At 40.6% G+C, this 12,087-nt stretch overlaps 1 protein-coding gene across 4 annotated transcripts in view; it reads right to left on the bottom strand.

Moving 5' to 3' along the window:
- ldb2a (LIM domain binding 2a) overlaps positions 1-12,087 on the bottom strand; it is an 87,658-nt gene that overhangs the window by 6,353 nt on the left and 69,218 nt on the right. The window contains exons 5-8 of one of the 4 annotated variants that reach the window (XM_076738458.1): positions 9,779-9,862; positions 5,409-5,532; positions 3,302-3,355; positions 2,378-2,508 (exon numbers count right to left, since the gene is read on the bottom strand). In XM_076738458.1, the coding sequence (XP_076594573.1) occupies positions 2,378-2,508; positions 3,302-3,355; positions 5,409-5,532; positions 9,779-9,862 (393 nt within the window). Of the gene's footprint in view, positions 1-2,371; positions 2,522-3,301; positions 3,356-5,408; positions 5,533-9,778; positions 9,863-12,087 lie in introns of all 4 variants that reach the window. The other 3 variants (XM_076738456.1, XM_076738457.1, XM_076738455.1) reach the window with 3 other exon arrangements.

Here is a 12,087-nt window from a genome sequence, read left to right as displayed (position 1 = left end):
TACAATCAACGTATTTTATTGACTTTCCCAACAATATGTACTCAATATCGTATCTATAGCAACTAAAGCATATAAAACTTTTTTCATGGTTAGGTTCAGCCGCTCGAAGCACTTGGTTAAAATAGATTGTGGTTAAATACTGAATCAGCTGCCTGGTGTTAAAGTCCTGCACCTTGTACACTTCCTGAATTACAGTTGCAGGGCAACATAATCAAGGCAGAAATTATGGTTTCTTTTAAAAACGTAACAGGGAAAACAAATCAGTAGCACATAAACGTCATTTCTGGATGGATATATTGCGCACGCTGTGAGAACAGAAAAGCACCGGCACCCTTAAATTTCCCATTAAGCAGAATTAGCCCTGTGTACAAGATGAACACGCACATTAATACCAACCTGCTGCCTTCTACGCCAACAACATCCAGTTACGTGTGCCATCAGCACGCCGTGAGCTGCACTGGAATGACCTGTATTCACACACAGCAGCGTGGCTGCAGAACAGTAAACTGGATGCAGTGGTGTAAATGTAATGCAGTGTGTGTGTGTGTGTGTGTGTGTGTGTGTGTGTGTGTGTGTGTAATGAGCAGTGTATGGAAGAGGTGGAAAACTAGAGGCTCTGCAGCAGATAACAAACTGACAGCAGCATCGAATCCTCGAGGGGAGTACCAGGCATGTGGTGTAATACTCAGCTGTTTAAGAGGCCATTTAACCTCTAACTGTGTCAAGAGGGCTCTCATGGAGACATGCAGCAAAATCAGATGCTCATACCCTCAAACACAGTATGCATATGAGTCACAGGGGAAGATATTTCTAAACTTGTCCAGGTTACTTTTTCTGAATGATGGCTTTGGATCAATGCAGATCTGCTGTTGTTATCTATTGTTGGTCTCTGATTTTGTTTCTTGGGTATCGCTTGGTCACACAGTCCACTGCTGATGTAAGGCAGTTAAACTGTTCACTGAAGTCATTTGTGCCACATTTTCTAATTTAAAGGCAGCAATGTGCTTCAAAAGTAAAAGCTAATGAGATCTTAAACGAATTTCATTATTCTGGTTTTACTCTCCCACATTTTATGTCTATGTTTTAAAAAAGTCTATCAAAATGACGTTTTAAGTCTGTGGGAAACAATGGATGAAACGTATTTTCTTTGTCACAAAACTGATTAAGTTTTACAGACGAGGTGCACAAAGTAAAACCTCAACTGGCTCTCTTAAAAACACAGAACAGTCTAATCATATGTTTGACCTTTTTTATCCAGTTACAACATGCATAATGAAATATTGGCATCATAATATTGGGTTTTTGTTTTGCATTTGTGTTTCTATTTATAGGTGTTGTTTATGCTGATTAACTGTTCAGAACGCATCATCATCCTAAATTTACTGCTGAAAAACAAAACATCAGACCTGTTTTATAGTTATTTGTTTTTACTCTTTAATATTAGCTTCAGCCTCAGGAATCCCAGTGGTTGAGCTCCAGTTCCTACAGTCTGATTGGAAACAGTATTACTGGAGCAGCTGAGTTTACAGATGTTTCACTTTGACCTCCACAAAAAACATTCAGCAGGTGCTAAACGACCACATGGCACAGGAAGTGGCTGCAGTTGAACTGCACATGAGGCTCCTTCAGTTGTTTCATCACAGCCAGTATTTATCCAGCGCTCTTTAGCGGCGGCTTTACATTCAGACGGTTCGAGACACGCAGAAGCAAACTCTGCTACCAATCCTCCGGGCAGCTGTGAGTTCAGCGCCTCGGTCAAGGGCATTTTCAACAGTGGTGGCTGAGAGAGGGCCGAGAGTCACTTTCCCCACCCACATTTTCCCATTTGGTCCTGAGATTCAAACCTTTTTTTTTCAAACCTCTGGGCTATGGCCACTTGGTTGAGCAACGGGGTCAGCTGGGTCTTTTTTAAACAAACATATTCTGAAGTATGTGGAGCGTACTCGTACAGAAACTTCCTTAGAGAAGGAAGGAAGTAGCTACATATCTCCAGTTAGTGATGATACTACCTGCAGCAAAGGAACACTTTTGCTCACCTTTAGTTGTTGTTTATAACTTTAGTCGTTCTTGAGTTATTCTCTGCTTTGATCATTTTAATGTCAATTGTGTCCCTCTTTATGATATTTGATGTCTTTTGGGGTGAGATGTTTGCACACAAACCTCTTGAGGTTTCTTGTCTCGCTGCTGAGGTTTGAGTTTCTTTTCTACCCTCTCCTCCTGGTGTTTTTTTCTCTTTTGTGCAAATAAATTAAACCTAATAGCTGCAATACCATCAGGAATACCTCGTGCCTGTGTGTAACCCTGCAAGCATGCATGTGGAGTCACAGAAAAAAATAAAAGAGTAGGCAAACCGAGTGGAGCTGATGCTTACAGGTACCTGACTGGAGAGGCTGAAGTTGGTGGTGGGGCTGCGTTTCTTGCCTGCGGTGGTGCCCACGCTGCTGTTGGCGCTGCTGGCTGAGTTCTTCCGTTTCCTCCTCTTCGTGGTTGTCTGTCGGGCGGGCTCAGCTTTGGCACGACCAGCAAAGACAAACAGAGGCAATGCCAAGAACATAATGCATACAGATGGAGACAAGGTGTAGGGTGTGTGCCGTGTGGAGAGTGTGAGCGTCACACTGTCGAGGCATCATACAGCGAGTGGAGGCACAAAGGCATGCAGGCAAAACTGTACAAAATTCCTGGATGCATGCATGCATGCAAAGAGAGCACGTACACATACGCACGCACACACACATACACACACACACACACACGTATAAAGACATGTTACAGAGACAAGAGCAACTAGTCTACAATGATCCATGCTTTGTTTTCTTCAGAGGTGAAACCGCAAGAGCGCTAACGTCTCCCAGGACATGCACTAGTAAGAAAGAGCCCCTGCTTCATTTGCATAAATGCTCAACAATGGACCGTGATGCTCAACGTAATGTAAATTTGTTAATGATTTCGGCGCTGCAGCAGCTGCAATGTTCCTCAAAAGCATGAGCCAGATTAAAAGTGTTCTGCTGAGGCAGAAAACACATTCACGCTCTTACTAAATATGCTGTTAAACTGTATCTATTCTTGCACATTTGTTGCATTACTGCAGATCTGATGTGCAGAGCCTGAGTGTGTTATTGTTCTAATCGTCATGTTTTAAGCAGTGACGTGCATCAATCTGGCACACGTGACCTGTACTTGTTATATGACAGGTGTTAGTACTGTTTTTGAGCATGCAGCTGAGCATCCATGAATGATGAAGCACTACAACGCTGCTTCCTTATGAGAATTCAGACAATTAACAGTGCAAGAGAGAAGATACCTTTTTTGTGATTTGAGGGAAATATTTCCGTTTTGAAGTTCTGTGGGTGTCCAGCTGAAACCGGAGCCAAAATCAGCTTTATTTTATTCAGGTGATTAAATAATCTCTTAAACAATTTAAGACAGAATGAGACCAGAGATGACAACAGAGAAAAGTGAGAGAAATAATTGAACATTCAGAGCCATACAGATGCTGCTTAACACCACTGGGAAACTTATGCTTGGATGAGAGATGTTTTTCCAATTATGAGCTATACATAATTCCTGCAGGTGCAATTAAATCACAAGTGAAATCATTATTATTAAAAAGATATAAAGTACTGACACAGGTTAAGTAGAGATCTAGGTGTTTCTAGAATTTACAAAATAATTTATGTCGTGCATAATTCATGAATACACGATTTTGTAAATTCTGCCAACATTTGTTAGAAAACATCATTCCTTTTAATCTCAAGAGAGACGAGAAAAAACTGCTGTGATCTTCAAACAGATGCCTGAAAATGAAATACATTTTTCGAGGTTCTTGCTAATCACACCGAGGGAGATGCTTTCATATTCAGTTACAACAACCAGCGACTCGTGATACAAACACAACTGGAACTGGAAATCAGAGTCAAAACAATAAGGGGAATTTTTATCGGCGTCTTTTCTCTTTTGATTCCTGACTTTGACAGACGTGTGTGTAAAAAAACGCTCCTATTGTCAGAGACAATCATTTCTGTTATCCGACCGGTTTCCTTCGATGCTGAACCCGTGACGCACTAAAATCACTTCCATTTCCACCAAAAGGACTTATCAGAGCATAAATGTGCCTGTGGCTTCCTTCCTGGCTAAAACCCAACCAGTTTCCAAGCTGGAGAAGAATTGCAGGAAAAGGGGAATAACACACCACCAATAAGGAAAACCGCAATTCCAGCTCAACTGCAAAGTTCATGTCAAAATATGGCCAGATGACATGAAATTACCCCGAAAAACATTCTGTTTGAATGGAGAAGCACGCTGGCTTCAAGAGCACATTAAACCTACTATATTTAATATTTAAAAAGTTACCATAAGAAACTTATAGATCCAAAAGCAGCATTCCCACACACACTATATCAAATAAAACGATAAAGCTGCATATTATATCAAACGACATTACACATTAAGCTGCTCCCTGTAAATCACACATCGCGCTTTATGTTATATAAAAGTGCATTACTCATATAGGATTTCCTATCAAGCTGTGTTCCCTTTCCATGTGCACAATTAACCATCAATACAAGAGCTTTCTCCCCTCAGACTTTATATTCATAAAATGCTTTCCATGTTTTTTTTTCTCTCTCAGTTTTTTCTTTTCTTTGAAGAACGTCGTCGACACTGGGGAGCCGCTGGCCGGGGAGCTGGATCTACTAGTCTGATTACACCCGGCACTCTTAATTAAAGTTACACAGGTCTGAGTCAAAGGCTTTTTGACTGGTGTTGGTTTTTAAAGACATCTCGTCACGCCTCGCTAAGCATTGCTGTAATTTGCAGCCACTCCGATGTGTCCAAAAAACTCGGCTTACTCTTTTCTCTCCAGCTTAAGGCCGCGCAGCCAATTTAAGGCTGCTACTTTTCAGAAACCGCCCTTAAAACATCAATCATAGAAAGCTGAGAGGCCCGTTAAGATTGGCGAGGTTGAGATTCAAGAGGCAGCCCTGAATTCTGATTAATTTCACATACCTGACAGGTAAGACATATTTAAGGGATTAACACATATAATAGCAAATTTGGAAACATAAATGATGCAATAAAAACACAGCGTGAGAAAAAAATATTCCGGTTCCTACAAAGTGAGTGATGGTACAGAATTAAAAGCTGTTTTTTTGTCAGTTAAACCTCAGTACAGGGAACGATTAACACTTAACACCAAGTCCACAACTTTAAAAAAAAAAAAAAAAATGTAGATGATTTTCTGCTGTCATTCATTGAATCTGGATTTAATGCCATTTTGGACAAGAAGTCCTTCTCTAATTTATTTCTGGGGCTTGTTCAGAGAAGCAGGTTAAAAACCAGGACGGCTTTTTTTCCATCCGTCTACGTTCCAGTAGACAGTACAGATGTGTGTTTCAGTGGTAGGTACTTACCTGGTGGGGCTACCATTCTCTGCCATTTTTGGAATAGGCATGTCTTGAGACAGTCCCGGGGGCTGAGGTTGTAGGTCTTGTGCCTCGACATGAGCTCCTGCATGGGCTCCAGGATGACACACAACTGCAGACGCAACGGGACAAACCACACGTTTAGTTCAAGGTGATTTATTCAACATTTGACGAGGGAGCAGTGTCCTGTCCACTGCTGCAGCTTCTTATCAAGGTAAAGCAAAACAGCATCCATAAAAACGCTGAGTTTGTTGCTCAATTAATCACCCACAGACTGACTTTGAGTGATTAATTGTGCAGTAAATCTACTTTTTATAGACACTATTAATAAAGTGCCTTTAAAAAACAGGTTTATTGTCAAGCACTTTAGGGAGAAGCACAAGAAGACGGATGGAGAAAGACAGGCAGGATGACGCATTTTAACATGAGCAGCCTTTGTTGAGACGTTTCCACATGTGTGTGACACACTCATGCGTGAATACACACGTTGGACACAGTTTTCTGACTGTTTCATCCTTCGACAGAAAGGACTCACAGAGCAGCCGCTCGTTCCCACACTGAACTCCAACAATATTCTCCAGTTAAAAGACCTTAAGCACGATATTCAGTCTGGAGAAAACTGTAAATCTCTGGTGATCCGCAGTGAGAGGAACTGGGGGTCAGCCTGTCATCTTAAATACATTAGGCTTAGCTTAGCCAGATAACATCTGGATAACATTACAAGCTGGCCCTTCTTTAACAGCAGCAACCACCCAAACGCTGGTTGATGTGGTCAGAGGACAGTGATTGGACAGTTATATGGCTGTCTTATTGCTGGACCAATCACAGGTCAACACTGGGATCAAACTCCAGGCAACCTGCCATCTTTTCCCTCTAACTGGATGAAACGGATTTCTTCATCTTCCTGACTTTTCTCGTCCCGTTTATGACCAAAAATATCAACAACTGATGTTTTTCAGCAAACTAAAAGACAATTAAGAAGATTTCCAGATGAATTTCTACGATAGTTACTGCCCTAAAGTATTTTGTCTGCATTGATCTGTTTTGGCAGGAAGGTTCTGACCTGATTAGAGAACTTCTCCAGAACGATGTGAATGAATGTTCAAATACAGTTTTCAATAAATAACTGCACCTCAAAATCTTGGTATTTTCATTTGCTTTTTTCCCTGACATACGTAGCAGTAAGTTACAAACACGTGTCACTTCGGGGAATTTGCAGAAGTTTCTTTGGAATTTCTGCAGACGGTGGACATATTAAAAGAATTATTGAAGTACGTTTTCCCACACAGAAGAATATATTGGAAACACATTAGACGCAACAGAGGTTTTGGCAACTGCAGCCACACAGCTGAAGTAAAGCTAACCATGCAAGCAGCGGATGTACTTGCTGTTACTGTTTTCCAATCAGGAGTGTGATGTAAGGTCAAAAATTACAGGAAAGAAAGTAGGCGTGGGTTGACTAACTTGCTCAAGGGCACCTTGACAGTCGTTACTGAGAGAAAGGAGACTGTTAATCATTCACTGCAATGCTCAAATGATCTCATCTGACCTTCAGCATCCCGCCACCCCTACATTTCTGATGTCAATTCTCATCAACATGCTCATCCTGTCTTCAGCCATACTGTACAGCCACTTGGAGGTAAAAAGAAAAAGAACGAGGGAAAAACTCTGAAGGAGGCTGTGTATCACGTACACTATCTATTACATAGTAGTACGTGTTAAACAGGTTCGCAGGCTTTTATATAAATCACCTGACAACACCAGGAATCCCTGCAGAGATGTTTTAGCATGACGAATTTTCAAACGAGGGCTGTTCACCCGTCCTGGGCTTCAAACTAGTCGTTCTAACAATCGTACACTCAGCTGCTTACTCTAAATTACCCTACATGAGCATAGTGATGTCTGTTGCCATTCCCTGTGTTAGGACAGCAGTGTTTTGATGCCATGCAGCTCGAGGTAAAGTGAACATCCCTGTAGCAGACTAATCCCTTGTTCTCCTCTGATAGTTCCCTCCTGACACAGTAATATCCCTCCCCAGCTCAGTCAACAAACCCTGGCTCTCAGCCTGAAAACAAGGGCTATTTTCAGGCTGAATAGTAGGAAGCCGGCAGCTCCAATACATGGAAAGGCTTAAATACTCCAAATGAAAAAAAAAAAAAAAAAAGGAGGGTGAGTGTGTTTGTGAGAGTGAGAGAAAGGCCGGTTGTAACCCTTCAGCCAGGAAACCGTCAGTCTCTTTTGGAGGGACTGATAAACGCTGGGAAAGGCCTTTCACAGGGACATTATTGTCAGTTTAATGTGAGGAAAGGGTGTATTTTACTTTGACATCCTTGGATAACAGTAGGGGGAAATATAATTTGCTAAGTGTGTGACATGATGAACAACAGTGACTGCTCAGCACTGGTTCAACCTGGGAATCAGGAGCCCGAGAAGGGGTCGCAAGATGAGCCTAAAGGAAACAATGGCGAAATTCTGAAAAACTCCCTTGAAATTTTTTTTTTCCCTTTTTGAAAAGAGTTAATGCACTTAATGATAGAAACACCTTTTTCGAATAAGTTCTGATGCAGCAAACTTTTAACTCACATGACCGATCAGCTGTTTCCACTTAGACAGACAAAGAAGAAACTGCCCCTTCTTCTTCTGCAATGATAAAATGGTTTTCGGCTGGGGAACTGGTGCCACCTACTGTTTATCTCAATGAACCAGCTGCCAATAATCGCGGTAATAGATGGAAACAAGCATTCATTCGCATTTTCTTTTGCCGATTTTCTCAAAATGTGCAATACATCTGGATGAAAACGCAGCTATTGAGAGGTGACAAGCAAAAAAGGTTGGAAACCAGTTCTTTATAGGACACAATAAACCCTCAATGAAACACTGAATGTGTGCCTGACCCTTCAATTCTTACGTCTGTCTTCTTGACGCTCTTTAAAACAGGAAATCTGGGCAAACTCACATGCTTAAAATGCAAATTCAATAAACATAATATCATTACTTTTGAACTAGTGTAATGATCAAAGTAGTTTATGATGTTTTTATTATTACTGGAATGAAAGAAAACCTCAGAACAAGGTTAAATCCCTCATTAAGATGAACAATTTCTGGAGCGTTTAAAATAAAACCACATTGTGCTCTGGGAAAGTCGGCCAATTCCTAATTTAGCAGACGCAAAAGGATTTGCTGTATTTGAAGCAGTTCGGGTCTAGAGTCATTTCAACAAACTGAGCCATTGTTCAAAAGCAAAGTTGAGAATATTTATGCACAAACTTAACCTCGTCCATCAAACGCGTGCTGTCAGCAAACAGAAACAAGGCCTGATCCTGTTTGCCGGACGCTGACCATCCAAATCACCACCATCAGGAGTGAGCAGAAGCTAAATCTTTAATGTTTAATTACAGATACGACTCTCTTTCAGTGGCATTTCAGTTGCTTTCTATATAGAAAATCATTGTTATAGGAAAACAAAAACATTCACCCTGCTCCCTCTCTCCCTCTCTGTGTGTCTTTCTTCACTCAGTTATTATAAGCAGCGGAGGTGCCGTTCCCCGATTCGCGCGCCATTTCACAATTATGAGTCTCAACAGGGAGCGTTCATTAATGTTATGCTAATTTTCTGTATCCAATTAATTCTTCTCTCTCCCGCTCGCTCTTGTTCTCCCATTTGGAAATCGTAGCTGTCAGTCAACTGTGGTGCCGAAAAAACACAAACAAAACCCTGTGAAATTATCACTAATGTATTCAGCCAGCTTATACTTCCTATTCCCGTAAATTATATTGCTGCCGTCAGGTAGAAAAACATGTATATGCAGAGAGTAAAGAAGAAATAAGTGCTTATTTTTTGTTTTGATGCCATGAAATTATACACTCAGGTTTCAAACGCCTGAGAGTCATAAAACGTGTTCAGCACATAAATAACAGCAAAAGCTTTCAATTCCAGTAAGACAGAAAAATTTACATTCACTAAAGAGTGAACACAAAGATGTAAGAAAAAAAAAAAAAAAGCAGATCTGGAAAATGAAACTTTAGTCAAACTTGGACATTCAAACACTGAATATACCTGTAAGTGTAAAATGTGCAGAGCAGGTAATGAAATCATGCACAGGGCCACATTAAATATGAATTTTCTACATAATAAAAACATCTTTATGCTGTCTAGACGCATTAGTGGAAGAGATCTAGTTAGAAAATATGAGTAACATGAATTACTACATTTAAAAATGGACAGGAAATGTTCCCCTGTGTGCATTAAAGTGTGTGGAGTTGAGGACAAAAACAAAAGCAGAATGACAGTCACAGACATTGTCACACACACACACACACACACACACACACACACACACACACACACACACACTTACCCTGAGGTAGTTGAGGGTGAAGTTGGTCAGACCCATGCGAGTGATGTTTTTGGACAGTTGTTCCAGCACCTGAGGGTCTTGTGCCTAAAGTCATCAGCAGGGAAACGACAATGAAGAACAAATACATATGTACGCTACACATTCTACATCTATATTTTGTGATGTTTGCATTCAACTGACTATAAATAAACTAATTATCTACAGGCAATTAGGCTAATTGGTATTCATCAGATATGCACAATCAACACATTCACACCCTCGAGTCATAAATGCAACTACTTAACATTGTTATTGCAGTTGTGCCATGAAGCTGAATGGAAGCATTTCAGGTCTTCAATTTACACTAATGTCAAACTGTGGGCTAATTAATCAACATCACTTTGTCGTTCCATTTAAATTTCCACACATTTTCAATTTCATATCTTAACTGAATTTGATGATGTTGCTCAGCGTATGCGTAAAAGGTTTGGGCAGAGGGGAAAATGAGTTTAATAATGTTAAGTCGCTGAAAAACTGCAGCTATAACCCACACAAACATTTCATGTATGGTGACTTTTGCTTTTGTGACACATAAATAAATTCAGCGCGATGTGGCCCAGCTGACAGTAGCATCGTTCACACGGATGATTAAGAACTGACCAGTATCTTCAAATGTGTGTTCAAAAAATCTGCACTGAATAAATTGACTGTAAAATAGAAAATGTATGGCAACCCTGCTGTGTATTATACAGTACGTGTAGGAGTGAAAGAGTAAATCTTAAATAAGAACAAAGCAAAAAAAAAAAGAAAAAAAAAGAAAAAGCCAAGATAGCAATTATAGGATGACATCTGAAAAAAAAAAATCTCATGAAGACACATGATTATTCAGTAAGCTTGTTTGCCGCTCCAAGAATAAGCAGTCAAATCATAAAAAGCTGTAGGTATTGACAGAGCAAAACATAGCCAGACTGAGGAGGAGCAGTGAGCACACTTGCATTCACCGCCTCATGAAAAATGCATAATTCTATCTCCAGTCGCATCTCTGTGTGGAGAAAGTCAAGAGGGAAGCGAGGGAGTTCTTCTGTACCGTCAGCAGACCGACATGAGTGACAGGAGGATTGAATTAGTCTGCATTATTGGCAGACCATCAGAATCTGAACTACTTTGCTCATCAAGTAGAATTAGCCGAAACGTACTGTACAGGAATTCGTCTTGGCAGCACCGGTGCAGCCATGTATCAACAGTTTGTGGAGTAAAATGAGTAAATACTGGCACATATGGTGCAGGGACAACACAGACACTCAGTTCAAGAGGCCGGAGACAGACAAACAGCGGAGTACACACTCAACGAGCACACATTCAGAATTTAAGACGCATGGCAACGGTCCAAATAAGACGCTTAAACAGTGAGGAAGGCCATCTGCAGTACATGCACCCAACCTAACGTTAGAGAAGTCAGGACGCTGCTCAGCAGTGGGGACTAAACACATTTACCCAATTACTGCACTGAAGCTCAATTCTGAGGTATCGTTTTATGACACTGTTTACATTTAATCCACCACATTTCAGCTGGAAATATTACTCTTCACATCTACTTTGAAGCTGTAGTTACTTTGCATATATGTTGCATATATGTTCAGCTTATAAAACATGACCCGTCATTGAGGATTAAGGTACCCAACCGTATATATGTATTGTAGTAAAATTAGCTGGAGCTTGACCCACCATCACAGTAAAAATACTGCTTCTAAATTAATGCATCGATAATAATTATCCATTAATAAATTGTGATACATTGTGGTATGTGATATGTAATACTTACAGCGCTGTTACATATCTTCCTGTAACCTGTTATGGAGTATTTGTAAGCTGCTGTATTGCTACTTTGACTTCAAAAGATCCGACTTCTTCCTCCAAACAGACCCACACTGTCCTGCCCTCTTGGACATAAAAAACAATGTAGTACATATACTGCGTATGAGTTAATGTCTCTTTGGAGACTGCAGACTGTATTACTGCTGCTGCTAATGTTTTTAACAGCTGTTGTGAGTCTGCCATGTTGCCACTGTTTGTAAATGTTTTATTGTCATAAATTTAAATTTCCCTCTATGTCGCTGTTTAAATTCTACCCACAGCTCTACTGCGTGTGTGAAAGTGAATGCATACTGCATGTGTGGGTGGGAGGGGGGTGTAGCTAGCAGATGTCTGGGAGGGGAACCATCACCTGAGATGATGCGCAGTTTCCATAGTGTTTAATCTGTGTGAATTCTTTTACTGTCTTTGTGTATTTTTACCACCACTCAAACAAGAAAATTAAGTAAGTAGAATTC

Source organism: Chaetodon auriga, chromosome 9 (assembly GCF_051107435.1).
Source record: "Chaetodon auriga isolate fChaAug3 chromosome 9, fChaAug3.hap1, whole genome shotgun sequence".
Classification (NCBI taxonomy): Eukaryota; Metazoa; Chordata; class Actinopteri; order Chaetodontiformes; family Chaetodontidae; genus Chaetodon; species Chaetodon auriga.
The sequence above is the reverse complement of the archived record's forward strand: the minus strand, read 5'-3'. Positions and strand labels throughout refer to the sequence as shown.